Source organism: Talpa occidentalis, unplaced genomic scaffold (assembly GCF_014898055.3).
Source record: "Talpa occidentalis isolate TD23 unplaced genomic scaffold, MPIMG_talOcc4v2.1 talOcc4.16, whole genome shotgun sequence".
NCBI lineage: Eukaryota > Metazoa > Chordata > Mammalia > Eulipotyphla > Talpidae > Talpa > Talpa occidentalis.
The window spans coordinates 14,014,823-14,040,155 of record NW_023601653.1 but is presented as its reverse complement, the minus strand read 5'-3'; the positions used below and the strand labels follow the sequence as shown (position 1 = coordinate 14,040,155).

Below are 25,333 nucleotides of genomic sequence, written 5' to 3'. Positions count from 1 at the left end.
GCAGGCAGAACAGGCAGACTGACGAAACACATTGCTGAGGGGAGTAGCAGGCGCAGCAGGAGGGGTCTGCGCGCCATGTGGGACCCTCACCAGTGGCCAGGGATCAAACCAGCACTGCAGAGGCTGCGGGCAGCTTCGTAGCCCAGCACTCAACCACTGAACCACTGGGGAGGCCCCAATTTATCAATCTCTACATCTTCATAAATAAAGTATTTACCCACTACAAATTTAAAGTATTCCATTTGACAAGAAATCCAACGAAAAAGTATCATTGGCTATGTGCCAAATCTAACCAATTATTTTATTATAAGGTATCAATAATTTTGTTTAAAAGTTAAAATAAAATTTAAACAAAAATTAAAATCTAATCTTACTAAGATTAGATACTCAAGATTAGTATATGACTTCAACTAAATTCATAAGGCATACTTTTAGATAATCATTTGGACAAAAATATTTTTCTTTTTGCATTATGTTAATGAAAAAGCCTCCTTGTAGATCTAAAAATATTTTATAAGATGGAGCTGAAATTAAAAATGAAAATAGAAAATGCCTTGCACAAATATCAAATTCTTACCCTAATAGATGCTTTATTACAAAAAACTTTGTTGATAGCTAGCCATGTCGGCAAATCCAACATATTCTGAAGCACCTCTTCATCCAACTCCAAATTTTTCAGTTCACCTTCTCCCTTAAGGGTACTTAGATTTATCTTGTCAGGAGATAAATTTTTGGTAAATCTGGAAGAAAGCACACATTGACATTTATTTTAGTGCCAGTTACTATACTCCATTAGAAATCATTGCACTACAACCAGGAATCATTCCAAGATAAAGCACAGTAGAGCTGGTCCTCGGACATCATTTAGTTCATTTGTTGTAATGTTGACACTGAACAAAACAACTTTAATCAAGGATCTGGTTTCCTTATATATAGTTTCTGTTAAAGTTAGTTTCCAAGAAGCTATTGAGAATGATGTTAGTGAGCACTTACTGGATATATTCCTTGTCCTACAAGGGCTCTGAGGAAGGGTATTACGCAACCCTACTGAATAGCTGATTTGGGCATTTTTCATGTGAGATTCTTAAAAATGCCATTATTCACAACTCTGAATTAGTTATACAAATAGCATTCATCCTCTCTATAAGAGTTTACTACAGTGTACATGTTTAATAAAAGTGCCAAAGTTACAAAGGAAATTGGACCCTGAATTCCAATTAAAAAATTCAGATTCTCTCTGACTTAAAAATGAAGGTTCTTAAGCCATTGAAACAAATAATGGAAATAACAATAGTTACAACAATAGTGAACATTTCCCAATGTTCACTATGTGCCAGGTTCTTTGCATGCATGCATTACTTCCACAGTTAATTCCCATGATAACCCATTGGGGTCAATACTATTCTTTCCCCCATTTCTTTTTTTTTTTTTTTTAATTTTTTTTTTTTATAGAGGCATGTTTTTATTTATTTATTTTATTTGTTTGTTTGTTTGTTTTTTTTGTTTTTTGTTTTTTTTGTTTTTACATGCACTGGGTACAGTCAGAAGCGCGGGAGGGTGAGAGAATTCACCAGAGCCAGAGCAGGGAGCAGAGCAGGCAGAAGGACCGAAGTACACTGCTGAGGGGAGCAGCGGGCGGCAGGAGAGGTCTGCGTGCCATGTGGGACCCTCCTCTGGTGGCCGGGGAGCAGCCGGGGATCGAACCGGCGCCACAGAGGCCGCGGGCAGCTTCGCAACCCAGCGCTCAACCGCTGCGCCACCAGGGAGGCCCTCTTTCCCCCATTTCTTAAGGTGAGTAAACACAGTAAGAAATTTTAACTTACTTGCCCAGTGTCACAGATTAAAGTATATATCATTCATAAGAAATTCTATCTCCAATTTAATTTTACCAAAGTGACACATCTTTAAGAGGAAAGGCCTTTAACTCTGAATTCTACTTTGGTCCCTTACTACATTACGTCTCTGATGCTCAATTTGCTCATCTGCAAAATGGGGAAAGTAATACCCACATCAAAAGATTTTACTGAGGATTAAATACAGTAAAATACAAAGTATCTGCTAGAAAATAATACACATTAAGAGTTTTTTTTCCCCCACCCCCTTTTGATTAAGTTATAAATGCGCTGATTGTAATTTTAACTGGAGCAGTATCAAAAAGTACATGCTTATCCAAATAGAACTCTAAAATAGTAAAGCTCTATTAAGTTACTCTTGAAAATATCTTACATTAATGCTACCCATCTATTAAAATATTTTAAATAGAAAGCTGCCACATCTTCAGCAATTAGAAAGTTGGCTTCTTATATATAGTAAGTAGTATATACATCAAATTATTTCTATTATTCATTTTAGGGTTTTATTTATATTTCAGTTTGTACAGTTTTTTCCAGCCATTAATTAATATAATTTTATGCCTCTTTCAAAAACAGAAACAGAGAATGGTTCTTCAGCCATATCTGTCTCGGACTGATAAAAAGACTTTCACTAAGTACATACTAAACAAAAAGAAGAATATTCACAAAGTATTAGGCAAAGAAGTTAGGTGTCTACCTATGCTTCTTCCAAGTATTGCTGCAGGCAGTTTGGATTAAATTTCCATTTGAAGGTCCCAGGAAATTGTATTACTCTACTAAATATTATAATTCATTAAGTTATGATATTGGGTATGTTCATAAAGAGAACAAATTGTTATCTGAAATAAAACAAACCATTTTCGCTCACTATAGGTTAATTTATAAACTCTAAAAAGTTAAATGAACGTTTTGAGCTGGACTTTTATTTGGTGAAGATGGAAGCATGAAATCTATATAAAACCAAAGTAGGTATGTTAACAAAAAACTCAAAAAAAAGTATAAAAGAGAAAAGTGATTGACCTGGATATGTCAAAGTCATAATAGCACAGTAGAAAATCATACCACATAATTAGATAAAAATGGCATTACTCTCACTGATTTTATTTTTAAAGTTCAGAACCCACATTAATATTTCATTGTTATGTACATTATGGTATACAAAGAGGTTCATTTTAAAAGTCTACATGTGTCTTTTATTTCTAACATTAGTATCATGAAAAAAATTTAAATGTGAATATATAATTTATTGGCTAAGTTCATATTTTAACAATGTAACAATTTAAAAACACACTTAAAGTATTAAAAGAGACTTCCATTTTATCCAAAATCTTAATTATACATAACATATTTTCTAGTATTAACAACAAAAATAGCCAACTAATAGGAATAAAATTTCCAGGCAATTGGAAAGAACGGTCATTTAAATTACATATTTTATAAGCAATATGAAATTATTAGTCTAAATTATATGCAAAGAACTATAATAAATAAACATTTACATCAAAACAAAAAGAGCAAGTCCCTATAATCAACTGTTCATAATTTTGCTCAGGAAACACAGCATAAATACAAGAAAAGTGAAGAATTCCAGCTCTGCAAGAAGAAAAATTACACTATTACTTATACTTAATCTCTCTATGGCTCAGTTTCCTTACCTATAAAATGGGGATTATAACAGTACTTGCTTTATGGGTTAAGCCTCAGCACTATGAAGTTATCAGCATTCACTACTCAGCATGAGTTTCATCCCCAGCCAGGGAGTTAACCCACATGGGACAGCAAACCTCTCCTGTCTCATCCACTGCTCCCCCTCAGCAATGTATTTCAGTAGCTCTGCCTGTTCTGCTTGTTCTGCTCCCCACTGCATCTCTGGTGAAGGCTTTTACCCCCTGCACCTCTGGCCTACACCCCTGTTCTTGTATAAATAAATAAATAAATAGAGTATGATCAAGAAATATCTATCCAACATTTTAGAACTTAGAGGTACCACAAAAAATTCTTCATACCACTATTTTATTCTCCCTAGTTAGGCCCAATGCAAACTCTTGAGTAAACTAATAATTGAGTACAGATAATACAAGAACCAGTATTTTTGTGTAAGCAAATTTAATAGCTTCTGCTTGATTTTATTCAAAGTAATACTTCTAGAAAAGAGAAATCCTTTAGGACAACATGTTAACTTTATATGAGGGAGGATGTTCTTGAAGAGCGAGCATGTACTTGGAGAGATGTCTCAAAATCTGATAGACTGCCAAGTCCTTTGGCGAGGAACATTAAGTTATTAATCTGCAACTAATTAATGCTTTCACAGTCCATAGACTTCATCATACAGCCAAAGTTCCCTCTAACCAAATCCAAAAAATAATGAGTTTTTTTTTTTTTAACAGAAACCCTTATTTCCTCATTATCTCCTTTTCCCAATACCATTACTTCATCTCAGATATACCCCCTTTAATTCTGCCCCCTCTCCTCAGGGATAGCTTCTTTCCTGCTCTACTCTATGCCTCATTATCTTCAGGCTCAAAAAGTGAATTAGTTATTATCAAAACTTTTGAAATGAATTAGTTCAAGAAATATACTTTACATTAAATGTAGTATACAGACGCACAAACAAGTAAAACAAAAATTTCACAAAGTGATAGTTAATCTGATACTTTCTATACTAGTTTGTTTTTTAAAAATGATCACAGCATACTACACTAATTTCATAAGCCATGACCCAGTTTAACAAACAGTATGTAAGTATAATACATCATGACTAAGAGCTAATTTCAGGAAATTACAACCAAAAACAAACTAATATAATTCACCTTTTTAAAAGCAAAATACACAATGATCCCAAAAGATGTGTGAAAAAAGCATCTGAAACAATTCAACAGTATGCTTGGAAAAATAACTCTCAAAAAACATTAGGAACAGGAGAGAATATTCCCAAAATGATAAAGGTCATTTACAAAAACCCTACAGCTAAAATCACATTTTCTGACAAAAGACTGAAATGTTTTTCCTAAGACAGGGAAAAGGCAAGAATGTCTGCCCTCATCACTTCTCTTCAACATTGTACTGGAGGTTCTAGCTAACACAACACAGAGAGAAAAAGAAATAAAAGGCATTGACTTTGGAAAAGAAGCAAAACTTTTTTTTTTTCTCTCTCAGATAACACAATCATCTCTATAGAAAACCCCGAAGAATCCTCAAATAAGCTATTAAAACTAATAAATGAGTTTCATAAGGTTGCAGGATACAAGTCCAGTATAAAAAATGAAACCAATCAAAGACATATCAAACGAAAGGACTCCACATGACAAGGCTAGAACACTGTAAGCCACACAATAAATACGGGATTTGAAACCAAAATACAAAGTAAACAGACATGAATATACAGAGATATACAATATAACTGAATAAATAAATAACTGGGACAGAATAGAAAAACTTCCCATGCAGATTCCAAATAACTCATGCAGCTATTCCAACCCTAGGGAGGTGGAGCCTAAGTCCTCACTTTGGTGGGCTACACAGAACACTTCCTTCATTTATTTTTAAAGATTTATTTTTATTTGTTTATGCATACAAGAACTAGGGTGTAGGACAGACGTCTGGGTGGGGCGGGGAGGGTGAGAGGATTCACCTGAGACAGAGTGGGGAGCAGAATGGGTAGATACTGAAATACACTGCTGAGGGGAGCAGCAGGTAAAACAGGAGATGTCTGTGCACCATGTGGGTCAGCTCCCTGGCTGGGGACTGAACTCTTTACTTAAAAGTGTACACTAATTGCCTGTTCTGCTCCCCACTCTCTCTGGTGAATCCCTCTCACACCCCCCCTGCACATCTGGCCAACACCCCAGTTCTTCTACATAAAAATAAATAAATAAAACACTAAAAAAAAATCTTTGAAAGAAAGATGTTCACTAGGAAAGTGGAGAAAAGAGTAACTTCTCCAATTTCAGTGGTGAGCCTAACAAACATTACATCTGCCAGGCTATCAAAGTCAACACAACAATGATAAGACATGTTGTCTAAGAAAGTTTCACATTCCAGAGGAGCCTAACGAGACATAATGTCTATACTTAATAGGGTATATGGCAATGAGAGCCTTGAACAAAAACAGGACATAGGTTAAAAAAAACAAAGAATAAAATATGGGCGATAAATATTTATAAGTAATTTATAAATATTAGTTCATTAATAGTGGCGATGATAAATATAAGTTGTAGATTAGAGAGGAAACAATGTGGGGTATATGAAAACTCTGCAATATCATTAAAACTTTCCTAAAAAAATCTAAAACTATTCTAAATTTTAAAATCTTATTAAAAATCATTGAGCTGCATATCATGTATGTCATATTTATACACATTTTATTATATGTTAATTTCACTCAAAAACAAAAAGTCATCACAATCACAATAAAAATAGCAGTTGTGTTTCCATGGATATGCTAGCAATAAATAAGCAGAAACTGAAAACTGGATTCTCTGCCATCTCCCTACACCTTTTCACTACAGCTCAGTGCTTCACTATAGTTCAGTGTTTGCTAGCCAAGTCCAGACATGGTTGACAATTTCGCTGTTAGTTGTACTGGCAACAGGAATGTTAAGTATGAGCTTATGACCAAGGCATCCTTAGCTGTCCAGATTGCTATCTGGGGGTTGGTGTCTTTTTTCTTTTCTTTTTCCAGAATGTAACTATTAATGATGGGGCTTGAGGTTTGTTTTTATTTATTTTTCTTTTTAAAAGGAGAACTCTTGTTTTTTTTGTTTGTTTGTTTGTTTGTCTATTTATTTATTTATTTATTTATACATACGAGCACTGGGTACAGTCAGAAGCGCGGGAGGGTGAGAGAATTCACCAGAGCCAGAGCGGGGAGCAGAGCAGGCAGAAGGACTGAATTACACTGCTGAGGGGAGCAGCGGGCGGCAGGAGAGGTCTGTCGCGCCATGTGGGACCCTCGCTGGTGGCGGGGAGCAGCGGGGGATCGAACCTGTGCTGCAGAAGCTGCGGGCAGCTTCCCAACCCAGCGTTCAACCGCAGCGCCACCGGGGAGGCCGAGTTTGTTTTTATTTTAATTTGTTTCATCAAGTTAAAGTCTTATAAGGCAGAAAAAATGGGTTCCATTTTGGAATGGCTAGTTGACAGTATGTGATAAGTGTAACAAACAGGCCTTTTTCAGAGATAAATGTGACAAAAAAAAAAATATGTAAGACCTATATACACTGAAAACTATAAAACATTGCATAGAGAAATCAAAGAGGACATAAATACAGAAATAAGACATGTCAGTAGATCAAAAGACTTAATATTGTTAAAATGTCACTTCTACCAAAATAGATTTATAGAACCCAAACACCCAGCAAGTTTTTGGCAGAAATAAGCTGATTCTTATAAAAATGCAAGACTGGGAATATCAAAATAATATTGAAAAGGATGAACAGAATTGAAAGACTTGTACTACCCAATTTCAAGATATTAAACAATGATAGTAATTAAGATGGCTTGACACTGGTGTAAAGATAAAGCAATAATCAATAGAGCAAACAGAGTCCAGAAACAGATGATTTTCAGCAAAGAGTAACAACAATTCAGTAAGAAAAAAATGTTTTCAATAAATGGTGTTAGAGAAAATGTACAGCCACATACAAGGAAAAAAAGGGAAAAGGAAGACTGTTGACTCTCACATCACACCATAAACAAAAAATTAACAAAATGGATTACAGAGTGCAATTTAATAACAGAAACTATAAAACTTCTGTAAGAAAATATAAGAAAGTCTTGGTGATGGCGAGCTTGACAAAGTTTTCCTTTAACTTAACAAAATAAGCAAAAACTGTAAGAGAAATATATATGAAGTTACACTTCATAAAAAATACTTTGGTAATATAGAGAACCCTAAAAAAAATCCATAGAAAAACTAATTAAAACAATAAACCACTTCAGTAAAATAGCAGGTTACAAAATCAATATACAAAAATCAGTAGCCTTCTTGTATGCTATCAGCCTAAAGGAAGAAATTAAGAAAGCCATCCCATTTACAATAGTATCCCCCCCAAAAAACTGAATACCTGGTAATAAACCAAACAAAGGAGGTGAAAGACCTATACAAGGAAAATGATAAAATGTTAAAAAGAAAAAGAAGATACAAAGAAATGGAAAGAAATTCCCTACTCATGTTATCAAAGAATCAATATTATCAAAATGGCCATTCCACCCAACGCAAACAGAGTAAATGCAATTCCAATAAAAATCTCAATGGCATTCTTCAAAAAAATAGGAAAAATTATTGCTGAAATTTGTATGAAATCACAAAAGACCTGAATAGCCAAAGCTCTCCTCACTAAAAAGGGGAATAATGGGCATGTTAAGTCAACCACTCAAGGTTCTCCACTTACCCTGTGAATCAACACCAAAGCAGAGCCAAGATTATAATCAAATCTGTACAATTTTAATTTAAAGGGCATTTTAGGATCAATTACCATTCCATTATCATATTGATCAATTCGCAAGTCAACAATATTTACTGAACATTTACTAGGTATCACAGGAGATTACGGTAATTCTTATCCTCAAAGAGCTTTCAAAATCAATTTGTGAGACTTATTAAATATTTAAAGAATAATTTTTTAAAATGAAATCTTCATTGTTAATGGAACAAGAATCAAGGTGAGCTCATAATAAATTATCTTTTCTTTTTAAACATTCTCAAGTTACAGAGTCTATTTGGTGTGGTTATTTTATAATGTGTATGTAAAGAAAAATCAACCAGTCTCATCTAATCAGTTTTCCACATAAACATTTAAAGAATGTAAGAGATTACAGACTAGCAGCATGTGAGCTGTTTTGCCCACAGATATGTTCATTTGGGTTGTACATTATTTTTAAAAACCTTAATTTGTGGGCCCTCCCTGGTGGCACAAGGGCAGCAACGAGTTCCATCCCTGGCCAGGGAGGTGACCCACAAGGCACAGCAGACCTCTCCTGTCTCTCCCGCTGCTCCCCTTAGCAGTGTATTTCAGTCTATCTGCCTGTTCTGCTTCCCACTCTGTCTCTAGTGATTCTTCTCACCTTCCGCACATCTGGCCTACACCTCAGTTCTTGTATGCATAAATAAATAAATCTTTTTTTAAAAAAAAAAAAAAAACCTGGTTAACATTTAACATTGGTAACTTGCATAGATTACAATATTCAAGGATCAAGTTTCAAGGATTGTATATAGTAGGCATACATGAATTATAATGCTTCGGGTAGCTTAGAAAGAAATGATGAGCCTCAAAAGATGGACTGAAGTCAGATATGAAGGGGTCTCACAACCCATGACAAAGAATGTGATTTCATCCTACACATCAGTATTGTTCCCATGAGCCATTCGAGGGCGTTTAGCAAGAAAATAAATAAGATTAACACTTAGAAAAGATCTCAGTAAGTATGGAATAGAGAACTGAGAGCAAGCACAAACAAGAATACTTAGCTGCAAGCTGATGTAAAAAGGAGTAAAATCTGGGTAGTGACAGCTGAGATACTTAAATCTTACCAGTATCTGCTTTATGCCACATAGTTATGTACTAGGTTCAGGATAAAGTAGATAAAACATGTACAGAGGAGCTGTAGCTTAAACTTGGAATAAAATTAAAACATCTTATTTCAATAAGGTAAGCACAAATCAGAAAAGATATGTTTGGGAGATGTACTCTAGAAAAAAACCAAAAGATTACTCTTATAACTATACTTCATGAACAAAGACTCCAGAGGATTTGCTAGAGATAGTATATATAAAATCACACCCATCCTTGAATACCATTATAAGCAACAAAAACCCATAACTATCAATCTCCTACAGTGAATTTCAAAGGTGTGCGTAAAGGCCTACCTAAGACTTGGCATATTTCCCTTGACAATTTTGGCTGAGATCCTGATACCCAAATTACAGCATGGAATCAAGGAAAACAAAAATGGTACACAACATTTAGGTCATCATGCCTATATAACTGCTGGCTAGCAAATGACCAACAAGCTTATTAACTGTGCCATTACTTCTATGGTAAGCACGTAACGAGTTGCACAATTTTGCTTAGGGTTAGCGTTTAATTACCAACTTCTTTTTCTTTTCTTTTTTTTTGGTCATGAGGCCAAACATGTATTTCAAGAAGTAACTACCATTTTCTTATTAGACTTATAGAACAGGTCTGAAGTATTTATGTGGATAAATTCCTAAAGCAATAGACATGTCCAATAATACGAATTTCTAGGTTTTTCACTGAGTCCTATGTTGAAATTCAGCATCATTTCCACAAAACTGGTTTTATAACATCATTACTTTCCTTGACAATGAATTTTAAAAAGGGGCCAGGGGAGAGGGCAAGATGGTGCGGGTGGAAGGACCCTTACATTCTTCAAAAATAAATTATATTTCACTAAGGTTCTTGGAGTTACTTCAAGCTCTTAGATGAAGATTATAATAATCAAGTGCAAAAAAAGGACTCTTAAGTCCTTCAGTGAGAGAGTTGATCAAAATATCCTCTTTATCAGTCTTCTCAACGCTCATTAAATACAGTAGATTATAAAGCTTTACCCATTAAAGAACAGATCAAATGCTAATTACTAGTTCCAAATAGCTGACTCTTATAAAACTCTAGCAACATCACAGATAGCTGGTTATAACTTTAAGGGCATTGCTAAATTTATATGTAAGAAAAAAAAATATTTTGAGAGGAATTGCATGAGCCTGTAGGGCTACATGTAAAGAAAATGAAATCAGTATCTGACAAAAACAATACGAATTAGAAAATATTCTGAAAGTATCTTTATGTGGGGCATAGTAAGTGTTTGCATTTGTAGAAAAACAAAAAGAAAATGATGGGGAATAGAAGTATTACCTGAGGGCAGGAAATTCAGACAAAAGATCCCTATTCCTGGTGAAAGCAAGGAGTCAGTTGCCAGGGTCTCTGAGATTCCTCTGGTACTCATTTGGGTGATTATGAAATTCACAGCACATCAAGCTCCACCACAGCCAGCAGGGATCGCTGCAGGGAATGGGTACACAGGGGACACAGAGGGAGCAAGTTTCAGGGAAGGAAGAGGAAAGGAATGATATGATAAAAATATTTAGCTGTGATGCACTTAAAAAAAAAAACAAAAACAGTTGTATTTCACACTGGATTAACTAGTGGCAAAAACTGCTTAAATTCTAAGACTATGATTTTCTTCATTCTCTCTAACACTGTTAATACTACGACTCTAATGAATTCATGTCTTTTTAAATTCTGTATTAAAAATATTAACAAAAATGAGGCAGCTAGATTGTGCAAAAGTTATACAAAGACTTAACTGTACAATTTAGCATTAAATGAAACCAATTAAGACATGCAAGCAATCCAAAGATAAGCTACCTACAAAAACAAACTGTAAAATCAGTATAACTTCCAAAAAGTCAAGTTAAATTTGCAATTATCACTTGACTTCATTGAGAATACTAAATAGTAAAATTACCTATGAAAAATATCTATAGACCAAAGAAAGATGTAGCAATAACCTATATGTACTCAAAGGAAGTCAGAAAACAATAGTATTTATCAGGGAAAAAGTTTTTCATCTAAAGTTTTGGGTTATAAATTTTAAAACCTGCCAAAAAATGTATTCAGGGCAACCAGTTTGTGCGTTCTGTCTTCTATAAAGACCAAAGTAGTATAAATTTATTTATCTAGTCAGTTAAAAGTGTTTCTGAACAATCAATACATAACACAGTGCTGTGGCAGGTGCTAAAGATACCGCAACAGGGCCTCCCTGGTTAAAGTCTGAACGCTGTTAAGCTATCTCTGGCCACTGCTGCAAGATTAGATCCCTGGCCAGGAGCTGACCCACATGGCATAGCAGACCTCTCCTCAGCAGTGTACTTCAGTAGATCCACCTGTTCTGCTCCCCACTCTCTCTCTGATGAATTCTCTTATCCTCACCTGCTCCCCCGCACCTCTGACCCATACCCCAGTTCTTGCATGCATAAATAAATCTTTTAAAAAAATAAAAACATAAAGATACCACAACAAAGAAGAGAAACACAGTCAGTGCATTCAAAATCCAAAGCTTATATGGGTGATTCTCCCTTAAAGAAATGACAATCTAGAAATAAAAACATGATGCTTTTGCTTTAATAAAATAGAATAGTTTAAGACCTAAAGAAGTTCAGTGCAGACCAGTGAACACAATCCTAGTTACGGCTGCCCATGAAGATGAACAAAGTAAAGTCTGAGAGAATGGCCTGTGATGAAGGGATGTAGACAATCCAGCTGTTCGAGTCAGAGAAAACAAATTTAATCACCATCCATCTAATAGCGCCCAAGCTGTTGTTCAGGTGTTTTTATTTCTTTGTTTCCTGTAAGTTCCTCTGAGATTTAGACCACCTCTGTCTCAGTGTCTCAACTTCCACTGAAGTTGCATCTAGTTCTTTGTGCCTCACTTATATTCTGTCCTGAATTATTTACTCACTCATGCGCCAGTCTTTCCAAAAGACATCATAGCTTTTTAACTTTTATATCTTCTAGAACTTTCCTAAGGATGGGGGGAAAAAACCACGAATGACTTAAAAATGGGATAATCATACTTAGAATATTCCTCTTACCTATCATTAGGTAAGAGAACGCCTACATTATATTGATGCCCTTTTTATAGTACAGCTCAATTATATAAAATTACATCACAGCAGAAAAAAAATTTGGAAAAGTCAATAACACCTAAAACAGTTTTACCAAATTTTTAAATCACTGAATTTTCTGATATTACTATGTTTATTCCTAAATATTAATTCTTGACAATGAAATTACACATAAAAAGCTTACAAATAGGCAACAGTAAAGAAAACAACAAAACTGCTATGCTAGCAATGGCAAGAAGTCAGAGATAACCTCTCTTAATGGTAGTTTTGAGTAGGAAAAAGAGCACATACACATATAGTGTACAATATACAAAACTGACTAATTAAGACATTCAAAATTTAAGTAAGTGTTGTAAAGGATTCAAACAAAGAAGAAACCTATTAATAACTGTTGATAAGCAAGTAAACCAATATGGCCATTATATTTGGCAATCTAGATTTATCTTAAAAAACTAAAAATGTAGGGCCTCCCTGGAGGTGCAGACGGTTGAGCGCAGAACTGCGAAGGTGTCCGCAGCCTCTGCAGTGCTGGTTCGATCCCCGCCGGCCGTGAAGATACCCACATGGTGCAGCAGACCTCTCCTGTCTCGCCTGCTGCTCCCCTCAGTAGTGTATTTTAGTCAGTCTGCCTGTTCTGTTCCCTACTCTGTCTTTGGTGAATCCTCTCACCCTCCCACACATCAGGCCTGTATCCCAGTTCTTGTATAAATAAATAAATCTTTTAAAAAAACAACTAAATATGTAAATACCGTAAGGCCCAGCAATCCTAATGTTTTGCATCATCCAAAGAACATGAAACCATCAACACACACACAAAAAACCTCTATGCTCTAAGATGTTTATTGCACTACTATTTACAGTAGATAGGTCATGGAAGCAACCTAAATGCCCATCAGTAAACTATCAGATCAAGATGAGGTAGAGCCACACCATGGAATACTATTCAACCACAAGGAAAAACAAAATGCAGCCATTTACTGCAAAACGGAAGAATTCAAGGGAATTATGTGTAGTAAAGCAAGTCAGAATGAGAAAGACAAATACTGGACATTTTCATATGAGTGAATGGACAAAGGAAAATGACAAAAACGAGTGGACATTAATAAATCCATTAAGTGTCTGAGATTAAGAGGCAGAGAGAGGGAGAAAGCAACAAGGGATCATAAAGAACTACAGTGGGAGAAAAAAACCCACAATTTTATTTTCACACTGAAACTTCTACACAAATGTTCCTAATTGCTTTTCAGTAATAGCAAAAAAATTCAAAATTTATACACAACATTAATTTTAGCTAAGAGAAATCTCAAAATAAGTCCAATGAATTAACACACCAATAGCAACCTAAACTCTGAAAAATCAAGCAATTACAACATCCTGAATCATGCCTCAGCTATAAATTTTAAGATTTATTTATTTATTTATACAAGCCCTGGGTACAGTCAGAAGTGCGGGAGGGTGAGAGAATTCACCAGAGCCAGAGGGGAGAGAAGAGCAGGCAGACTGATGAAGTACACTGCTGAGGGGAGCAGCGGGCGGCAGGAGAGGTCTGTGCGCCATGTGGGACCCTCGCCCAGTGGCCGGGGATCAAACTGGCACTGCAGAGGCTGTGGGCAGCTTCGCAACCCAGTGCTCAACCGCTGCGCCACCAGGGAGGCCCAGCTCTAAATTTTTTTTTTTTTTTTTTTAAAGATTTTCTTTTTTTTTTTTTTTAAATTTATTTATTTTTTATTTATTTATACAAGTACTGGGTACAGTCAGAAGCGCGGGAGGGTGAGAGAATTCACCAGAGCCAGAGCGGGGAGCAGAGCAGGCAGAAGGACCGAAGTACACTGCTGAGGGGAGCAGCGGGCGGCTGGAGAGGTCTGCGCGCCATGTGGGACCCTCCTCCGGTGGCCGGGGAGCAGCCGGGGATCGAACCGGCGCTGCAGAGGCTGAGGGCAGCTTCGCAACCCAGTGCTCAACCGCTGCGCCACCGGGGAGGCCCCCAGCTCTAAATTTTAATAACTTAGTCTTGATACAGTAAGTGCACATATTTCACCCATAGAAATAGTCATAAAGCCTTTCACTTGTAACTATAGTCCATCTGAGCTTAAGTCACTAATACCAACTGGTAAAATACCAGTATTTAATGGGAATATTAAATTGCTACTCTTAGTTAATATGCAGAATTTAAAACATACAACTAATAAGAGATCAACTTATGAAGGATATGTTTAGACTGGTAACTGCAGTACTATGGCAAAATGTAATACCGCACAAGTGCAAGTGAAAAGAAATGGAGAAATTATGCTTCCTCATTTTCAAAGAATTGCTAGGCAAAAACACCAATTTCCCCAGTTTCAAAGATTTGCAGTCAAAAAATTCCCTAATTTAAAAAAACCTCTTAAGGGACATGCATCAGAATGGTGATAAACTATCAAAGAACAATCAGGAAAATGCTAAAAATTGAGTGAAAGAAAAGTTAATGACTGGGTGGGGACAAAAAAAGCATACAGAATGATGAAATGAAAGAGGTAATACATCTACTCAACACTATTAGATCTTGGGAAAGTCACAAATCTCAACATTTTAATAATGTTTTCTCTGAGATAAAACAAATCCCTCCTATTTCCAGAAGTGTAACACTCAAACCGCTTTTCAGCAGCAGTTTTCAAATCAACCGCTTGCATTTATTTTTTACAAGAGTCAAGGTCCAGTTTTAGTTGAAAATCAGTATGCACGAAATGGGCACCTGCTTGATTCCATTCTTCTACATAGTGAACTTAATAGCTTAAGGAAAAAAACCCACCCTCTGAAATTCAATCCATGAACCATTTTGCAGTAATTATCATAAACAAAACAAAAGTCACACAAAAAACACTGATGCTGTCACACTAAAACATGGTGTAATTAGTTCACAAATAAAAGGGATCTTCATTAGATAACTAATGGGCATCCAAATTAATGTATCCAAAGCCAAAAGTCTGATCTTCTCCAACTTAGTTAACAGCCACATCATCCTGTCAGTTGGTTATGTCAAAATGTTGGAATCATCCAAAATGTTTCTCTCTCAGTCTACATCTTATCTGTCAGCAAATCCTGTCATGTTCCCTTCCAAGAACATCGAGAACCTGACTGTATCTCAAAGACTCTACTGCATCCACCTTGGTCCAAGACAATACCTAGATAGTCAATACTTTTAAGTGGGCTCCTGCCTCTGCCTTGGCCCTCCTATTATTTATCTCCCACATGGCTGCAGAGTGATCCCTGGCTCAAAACCTTGCAGTGGCTTCCAGCCTCTCAGGATAAAAGCCAAAGCCATTACAAGGCCCCACAAGATCTGGCCCTTGTTTTCTCTTTGATCTCATCTTACTCCACTCATTTCATTCCTTACTCCATTTCACCTCTATTGATGGCCATAATATATTTTAAAAATAAGCATGACGCAGTCCGGGATCTTTGCATTTGCTCACACTGCCTCTATCAGACCTGTCTTCTCAAATATCACCTTCTCAATTAAAACTCTAGATCACCAGATTTAAAACTGCAAACTGCATTCCCTTCTCCCTGCATTTCCCAATCCCTTCCCCAGTGTTATTTATTTCAATAGCAGAAGACACAAATGATATAATATACTTCACTTATTTTACTATCATACTCCTGGATTAAAATGCACACTCCATTGGGGATAGAGATTTCTATTTTGTTCTCTGCTATGTCCAGCACCATGAACCAGGACCTGAGACAAAGTAGCACTCACTCAGTAAATATTTATTAAATAATAGTCTGTCTAGTGCAAAAATCAACATTATTGGAGACTATTTAAAAAAAAAAACAACTAGTCACCTTGAAACCAAAATAATTTTTTAAAATTCTCAGACATATAATAGTAATAAATTTAGTTTAATTTAGTTATAATATTAAAAGGTAACATTTAACTCAGTTTTTAAAAAGCTGTCTAATCCAAGTAAATTAAATCTGTCTAATCCATATGAAATCAAATTTCATATGGCAGTAAAATTCTAGAAAGACCTTATACTTAGTCATTCTACCCCTGCTTCTTGTGCCAGAATATGAACCACTAACATTTACAAATAGCTGAGGCCATTTCTTACTGAACCTATGCACATAATAAACTCTATGGGTTTTACCATAGAGTGAAAGACATAATAATGACTCTATCAATAATTATATGAAGTTATCATTTAAGAAAATAATTTTCACAATCAAAATAATGTATTTTTTTTAAATGTCCAATACAGGGGCCTCCCTGGTGGCACAGGGTTTAAGTCTCAGCCCTATGAAGCTATCCGCAGCCACTGCAGCATGAGTTCCATCCCCAGCCAGGGAGCTGACCACATGGCACAGCAGACCTCTCCTTTCTCACCTGCTGCTCCCCTCAGCGTGTATTTCAATAGATCTGCCTGCTCCCCACTCTATCTCTGGTGAATCCTCTCACACACACCCCCACCCCCAACCCCGCACCTGTGGCGTACACTTCCGTTCTTGTACGCATAAATAAAATAAAATAAAATAAAATAAAATAAAATAAAATAAAATAAAATAAAATAAATCTTAAAAAAAAAAGGTCCTTTCCTTTTCTCCCCAGCTATGTGCGGCTGCCCTCCCCTCACATAGCCTAAGCTACCCTAGAATTACCTTGTGAGGCACAACCTAGAACTCCCATCACTTTGCCATTCAGTCATAAGACCCTGCAAGTGTCCAACCCTTTCTAATCTCTTCAGCAAATATTCCAAACATTCTACAATCTTCTCAGGCTCTCTACGCCCCACCTTGCTTTCTGTTCCTTCCCCTTCATTTAGGGAACATGTCTTGTTGAGACTGTCAAATAGTTTCTCCTACCTATATTCTGGCCTGAAACCAGCTCCTTTCCAAGTATGGGTAGTGCTCTAACCTTCCCATAAATTATGTAGGATACTGATATCCTCCCTATATGCTCTTCTCTACTTAAGTTCATCAGAACCTCTGTAGACCTCATACTGTTCCACCTTAGATAATTGCTTCTCAATCCTGGGTTCCAAAAAAGCCAAACTGATAACCAGGTATCTTTAAAGATCATATCCCTCTTTTGTGCAAAATTCTTTATTTTCAGTCACCCCTGGAATGCAGTTCAATTTCAACATAGCCAATGAGGTCTCTGAAATCAAATTTAGTTCAGTGCCTATTACAGACACAAATGGAGCAGCAAGTCTGACTGCAAATAGTTCTCCCTATGACCATTCCTATCTTTGCTATATAAACCTTTGCAATTGCTAATTGATCCGTAAAAAGATAGAAACAAGACAAACAGGTTCTCTCTCCTAGGAATCTGAAACTTGACAAGAAAGGTCAGAGGCTGGGAGTCATGATGGACAGGACAGCCCCTGAAAGTAGTGGTTCTCAGCCAAAAGCTATTTTGTCCCCCAGCGGGCACTTGGCAATGTCTAGAGAAATTCTTCATTGTCAGGACTGTGGGAGTGCAACTGGTATCTAGTGGGTAGAGATCAGAGATGCTGCCTGACATGTCACAATGCACAGAGCAGCCCTCCACAACAAAGAATTATCTTATTCAAAATGTCAATAGTGCTGAGGCTGAAAAACACTTCTCCCAAAGGAAGTTCCATGAACTCTTCTAATAAAGTTCTAGGCGATGGTTGGCTTGCCATTTCAGATTCTGTGACCCACTCCTAGTTATCTACTTCCCTTTCACCTAAGTTAAAGAGCAGATTTCCCCCACCCCATGTCATGAATCAGAAAAGTCTTCAGAAACTTCCAAATGTTCCCTGAGAGGCAAAAAATCACTAACCCACTGCTTTCAACTACACAAAGACGCTACCAAGGTGTGGTGCAAGTCTGTCTTGCTATCTTCCACTCCCCAATATATCTCGTGCCCAGCACTGAATGCCCTGAACTTAGCCGGAAGGGAAGAGGGCAAGTGGATGCGAATCTTCCCTACCCCATTTCAGGTTCTCACCGGTCTTCAAGCTTCTATTTTCTCCCTCCATACCTCTTCTTAAGCCCATCAGTACACACAGTTACAAATAATGACGTCTTGAGCTAAAAACTAGCTCCTGCACTTATTTCCTTTCTTAAATTTGTGAGAGCTGTTCTGTAAAACTTCCCATCCCCCTGAGAAAACAAACCCTCCTAGCAAAGCCTCCAAAATATACTCTGTGCCAGATAGAGTATGAAAGTGTTAAAGACAAGACAACCAGTCGGAAATGGAGTCACTTCTACTAAGCTTCACATCACCAGTGACTAGCTTAATTATAGTTTCAGCCTCTCCCAGAAATGGAATCTTAAACGGGTCAATCAGAACTAGGTCAGTACTAGTGAGGCAATCCACCTGACTGACCCCTGCCATCTCCTAGAGGAAAGTGACCTTCCCACAACCAAGCTACTTTTTGCTAGCATAACTTCCTTATTCCTGCTACCTTCTGTCTATGAGTCTCTAATTCTGTGCAGCTACTTGGGAGTCCTTTCTATGTGCTTGACGGGACAGCACCCTATTCAGTTGAATAAAACCAATAAGATCTTTATAATTTAGTCAGTTGAGGTCTTCCCTGACCCCAGCTCCAGAGAAGAGTGCAACCCCCCACTACCATAAGGTATGCATTTGGGGAAATCACAGGGGTCAACATACCCCAAGTGCCCCAGGAAAGCTTCTAGATCATGGTGGTGCCTCATTTTTGCTTTTTAAATAAATAAAATCATTTTATTATTTGTTTTTTAGTATTTTTATTGTGTATTAATTTTATTTTCTTACATAATTTTTGTACAATATTTGATTTCTCCCCTGCAGCGTAATTCCTCATAAATCTCCCATCACCACCTCACCGGTGAACCACCACCATAGTTAGTCCCTTGTGCTCGCCCCTCTCCTGTTTTGACCTCCCCCCTCCCCCTTCCCTGAAGTATGTCTCAGATCTATAATTTGCCTGCTAATTCTCTGTGGTGTCTTTTTTTTTTTTTAAAAAAGGGGGATCTGGGTAATTTCTCCTTCAAGTGTATTTCCGGTTTTACTTCTCTTAAAACCTAACTGCTGACACCCCCTCCCACCACCACCACCACCATTTCTCTCTCTCTTCCCTTTCAGATCACTTTCAAGTACACAAATTGTTTTATTAACAAGGCCAAGACATACTTGACATACAAAAAAAATAATCAGGCAGAGAACAGTTATAGATTCACACTTCCCAAATAATTCAGCATTCAACTGGAATGCCTACATTATGCTTGTCTCCAAGCAAAAATTCCTGCCCTTATGGAGTTTACATTCAAACACAGAAGACAAAGGGCAAATAAACAAATATACATTACAACACATAAGGATGAGTGCTACAGAGAAAAGGGAGCCATGAGAAAGAATGTTTATTATTAGAAGGTAAAATGTTCTAAGTATTCCCACTAAATTATATTTCAGCTGATATGTCCAAAACAGTTACATATTCATTACCGGATTATTAAAAAATTAAGCTTGACCCAGGTAATTTCAAAAATTCATCCCTACTTGAATAACTCTAATTTATTACAACATCAGTCAACAGCATTTCAAAAATTCATCTCTGAAAAAATATCCTCATCACAACACAGTTATTAGAAATCATACAGATTAAAAAGTAATCCTAAAGTCTCAATTCTGAATATGTGGGTGTTGTCTGCTATGACGTAAGCCATTATCTCTGCTATTAATTTTTAAGAGCCCTACTCAACAGCTCTACTAGAGAATTAAATGCCAATGCCCTAAGGCACTCATTGATTAAATTAACTTTTCTCTCATGCATACAGGATGGAACTTAGTCTTGTACCATCATCGTTGGGAGAGTGAGAAAACACATTCAGATCATTTACTATAGGTCTGAAATTTCTTGGGGAACTGAATATGAGAAAGATTGGGGGACATCTGACAAGTCACTCCTTACCTACACAATAAAAAAAAAAGAGATAAAAACATTTTTCAAAAATAATTCAGTATGAGATCATACGTACAATTGTAAAAGTTTCCCATTAGTGATAATACAAAAAAATGCATATTTATAGTGCTGCTACAATGTGTTACTTTTTCAGAACCTGTTTGATGTTAGTCAATGTTATAAACGAAGAAAATAAAATACTCGCTGACTTACAGAAATACTGATTTTGTGTCCCAACACACAACCTGTGGTAGTCATCCATGTGGAGAACCAAGAAAAATTATTGACAAATACAGATCATTATACCCAAGGCTTTCCTAAAATCAGTTCAAAGTAATCGCTAACTTACAAACAACAAAGAGAAGCCTCCGACCAAGAGCTTTTAATTGGCTGCTAACCACTTGGAAACAAGATACCAGATGAAGGAAAAAAAAAAAAAAAAAGATCCTACATTTAGCCCGTGTCTTGAGACAAATATGGAGACGCCAGGAGCAGTTAACAAAACTGCCAGCTTTACTGAGTCATGTTTCTGACTAAAACCGCGTTATGAAATGGAAAGAATATAAAGTCTTGGGTTTTGTCACCACAGATGTTGCCTCCCTTCGTGTATCAGCCTCAGATTTTAAAATGCAAAAAAAAGAAAGAAAAATCTGTTCTGTAAAAATGATGTGGGGCTAAAAAAGCCTCCAGAAAGAACTTGCCAAGGTTGGGGACTCCGCTTATTTACCCAAAACAAATCCTAACTGTGCAAACCGGCACACCCTCAAATGCACCCGAGCGGGAACGGCGAAGCGGGGTGAATCCAGACCAAAAACAGGGGTGACATTTCTCCGAGAAGGCAGCAGCCGGGATGCGGGGGTCCCCCGAGCGCCCCGCGCCCCGGCTAACGGAACCGCTCCGCTCCTGGGCGACAGGCCGGGCTCAGCTTCCCCCCAACACGCACCCCCGACACCTGGGTGACGCTCGGGCTCTCCAGCCACCACGCAGGACCTCCCCGGAGGGGTCCCCGACGCCCCCAGATGCCGCGTGGCGGGGCGACCCCAGCCGCGGCCCCGCGAGCCGGCCGGGCGCGGCGCCGGCCCAGGGGCTGGTTCTGGGGCGCCCCGAATCCGCGACCCCCGCCCCGGCCGAAGCGGGGGCCCTCGCTAGCCGCCCCCCCGCCGCCCGGGCGGCAGCGGCCAGGCCCGACGCGCGGGGCGCGCTGACCTGGAGAGGTGCTTCAGGATCTGCTTCTTGATGAGCCCGGCCATGGCGCCGGGGCGCGGGGAGCCGCGCGCTCCCTCGGCTGCTCACTGCCGGGCGAGGGGCTCCTGAGACTGGGCGCCCCGGAGAGCCCCGAGGCCTGGGCCGAGGCCACAGCCGCCGCCGCCGCGCCCGCCGATGACCCGGAGCATTGCGCTCAGGCCTCCGCGGCCGCTGCCAGCGCCATCTTGGCTGCGGCATCACCTAAGAGACCTGAGGGAGTGCGGGGGCGGTGCTGTTCGGGGCGGGGCGAACGGGGAAGGGGCGGGGCTATCGTGGGTCCGGGGCGGGGCGAACGGGGAAGGGGCGGGGCGAGCGCGGGTTCGGGGCGGGGCGAGCGCGGGCAGGGGCGGGGCGAGCGCGGGCAGGACCGGCCGCAGTTGGAGGGTGGGCAAAGCGGGAGCGCGCAGATGGGGCTGCCACCTTCTCTGTGGACCCCAACCCGGCCCCCCTCGATTGTCCTGACTCTATAGGGGCGTTTGATTACCAATCCCAGAAACTTCCAGGCCCTCAGCCTAACCCTCCCTCTTGTCTTATTCCTGTCTCCACCACTAAAAGCCGCTGTCATATCCTGTTTCTTTTCTTTATTTCCTCAGAATTTGTTCCAAACACTGCAGGGCTTGCTTTACTCTCTTTTGCTTACTCAGCTTTCTTCTTCATATACTTGCCTCTGTCTTCCCCTTTGCTGAAATATTCTAGTTTCCCCTGGCTAAATACTATTTTCAACTCTTAGCAGAAGTACAAGTTGGCAACTTGTCTTTTTTTTTTAAGATTTTTTATTTATGCATACAAGAGCTGGGGTACAGGCCAGAGGCATGGGGGGTGAGAGGATTCACCACAGACAGAGTGGGGAACAGAACAGGCAGATTGACTGAAGTACACTGCTGAGGGGAGCAGCAGGCGAGTCAGGAGAGGTCTGCTGTGCCATGTGGGTAGCTCCCTGGTCAGTCTGGGGATCTAACTCATGCTGCAGTGGATGCAGACAGCTTCATAGGTTGTGTCTTAATCCCTTGCGCCACTAAGGAGGTTCCCCTGGCAACTTGTCTTAATAGAGTAGAGGGTCTGAGAATTACAAGACCTAAGTTCAAGTTCTGACTCTAGTAATCTCTAGCTGAAGAAAATAATTATCTTTAACCTAAGTTAAAGCATTTGTAAAATAGGCTAATAATATCAGCCTTATCCACCTTGCTAGGTTGTTGTAGCTACAGAAATAGGATGTAAATTTCACTTGAAATTGTTTGAAAAAGGAAGGAAACTGTTGAAATAAGGGATCTATTACAGTGCTCCACCTGTATGCCACTCAATTTCAAACCAACAGTTTTCACCGCTGAAAAATGTTGGAGTGTCATTTGATAAGATTAAAAACTAAGCCCCCACCCCTTGCCCAGCAGGAAGGTTCTGGAGGCTTGGATAAAGGGTTTGATAAGTTTGTTATAGAAACCAGGCCATAAGACTGATCACTTTGACCATGAAGAGGCTGTTCTGTGTTTTAACTGACCTAATGAAGGTCAAGTACTGGAAGCTCCCCTTTTCCTGGACACCACCCTGTTACATTTAGAGAATCCCATACACAATTGAATGCTAGCTATTATTATTTATTCAATATGCAGAGGAGGAGGGATCTGGTAGGTGGAACATAACTGTGGAAAAAGAGACAGAAGTTATGAAACAATTATGAAAAGTTTCAAGCTTTTTATTAGTTAATTATAAAGGTATGATTTTCAAAAAGTATAAAACATGGCTGTTGTACAAATATATGCTGAACATGCATCAAAGATTTTTTTTAACTCATAATGCAAGAATCAACCAGCTAGGGTATAAAGCTAGCTTACTCATTATGATTTAAATACTCTTTATTGCATATATTCATTATGTATTTAGATTGGTAGCATATTTTTAACTCTTAAAATTATACAGTGGTAAAATATGTGTTGGGGGGAGAAACAGTACTTATATGTTTGAGATTATTTGTGTTAAAATATGGGAAGGAGAGTGCATGATGTGAGGGTGAATAGAGTCAGATTTTACTGACCAGTGTCTGCTGGTTTATACTGGCTCATGAGAAATAGTTGTGTGCATCTTTTAGCAACGCTGTCTTTGGCGACTTCAGGATAGCTTGAAATAAGCCTTTTATGGTGGTGTTTACTGCACAGGAAATAAAAACACTACAAACCAGGTGATTCCCTGGGGAGTTGGTTGTTAAACATTTATACCACATGTTGTAAAATAGACAGAAGGGGGATAGCAAATGTATGGACAGTATTTCATAAGCAATGTCAAACCAAGGGAAGACTTCTATGGTAAGGCAATTTGGGGAGAATGATCATATTTTTGACTTGGAAAAACATTTGCTGATAATTATATTGGCAAAATAGAGAATAGATCATAAAGAAACAAGAATGGAATAAAAAAAGGGCATTAAGAAGGCAGTAGCATTGTTTTATTTTTTAAAAGATTTATTTATTTATGCATACAAGAGCTAGGGTACAGGCCAGAGATGCAGGGGGATGAGAGGATTCACCAAAGGCAGAGTGGGGAACAGAACAGGCAGATTGACTGAAATACAATGCTGAGGGGAGCAGCAGGCGAGACAGGAGAGGTCGGCTGCGCCATGTGGATTGCTCCCTGGCGGGCAAGGGATTGAACTCATGCTTCAGAGGCTTACGGATTGCTTCATAGTGCAGTGCCTAACCCCTTGCGCCACCAGGGAGGCCCATTAGCATTATTTTAGTAAGAGATAAAGTAGTATCAGTAAGGATGGAAGAAGGTCAAGGGCAGATTCCAGAGATTAAGTTTAGGGCACGAGTTGAAGGTAATTGAGGTTTCTAGCTTGGGGCACTGGGTGGATCTTGGGACTCAGCTCTAACTGAGATAAGGTTCAGTTTTGCATTGGTTGCTGTAAAGGTTATCTTGGGATATCTGGTCATAAACATCCTGGTTACAGTAGGGTAATGGAAATTATACTATAAGAGTTATCAGTGTTTAATAATAACTGAAGCCAAGTATAAAAAATGATCTTGATCTTGGAGCATGTAAATGGCAAGGAAAACAAAAAGTAGTTTAACTGAGAAAGAGCTTAAAATCAAGAGGAGCACCAGGATTGAAAGAGCATATATTTAAAAAGGAGATATGAAAAGAAATGATGACTGCTGTGTGATGTAAGAATTGTAAAATATCCTTTGCCTTTGGAGTATTTCTTATCACTTTAATATTTAATTTGAGAAAATAGAATAACTGAATTTAGGCTTAATTAACTTTGGACATTCAATGACTTTTTGATACCAAGGGATATAGATATCAGTGAAAAGAGTGCCTAACTAGTTTGCCACCTATGCAAGTTAACAGAGAATGATGACGTAAGAAAATAATGATGAGGAGGATAACTACTGTTAGACACTTAATTTTTATCACTTTCTCTTTATAATTCTGCAAAGGGGTGTACCGTTATTCCATTTTACAGGTGAGATAACTAAGGTGCAGAGAGGTTGACTAACCTGTCCAAGTCATCTAGTGATATGATTTCTCCCAGGACTTTGAGTGCAGACATTGCATTCTTAGCCACACTATCTCTTGGACTTCAACAATAGTACCTACTTTGCAGTTATAATATTGGTTTAAAAATGAATAACAGACCCCAAAGGGACTCATTTTTGCCAAGTCCTACCAAGATTTAACAAGTAGTCCAATTGTTATTTCAGCCTCTC

At 38.3% G+C, this 25,333-nt stretch overlaps 1 protein-coding gene across 1 annotated transcript in view; it reads right to left on the bottom strand.

Moving 5' to 3' along the window:
* Positions 1–21,707, bottom strand: part of BLTP3B (bridge-like lipid transfer protein family member 3B) — a 56,683-nt gene extending 34,976 nt beyond the window's left edge. Inside the window, exons 1-2 of the mRNA XM_037513804.2 lie at positions 21,594–21,707; positions 578–740 (exon numbers count right to left, since the gene is read on the bottom strand). Of these exons, the coding sequence (XP_037369701.1) occupies positions 578–740; positions 21,594–21,637 (207 nt within the window). The 5' untranslated portion in view covers positions 21,638–21,707. The remainder of the gene's footprint in view (positions 1–577; positions 741–21,593) is intronic.
* Between the last annotated feature and the right edge of the window lie 3,626 nt (positions 21,708–25,333).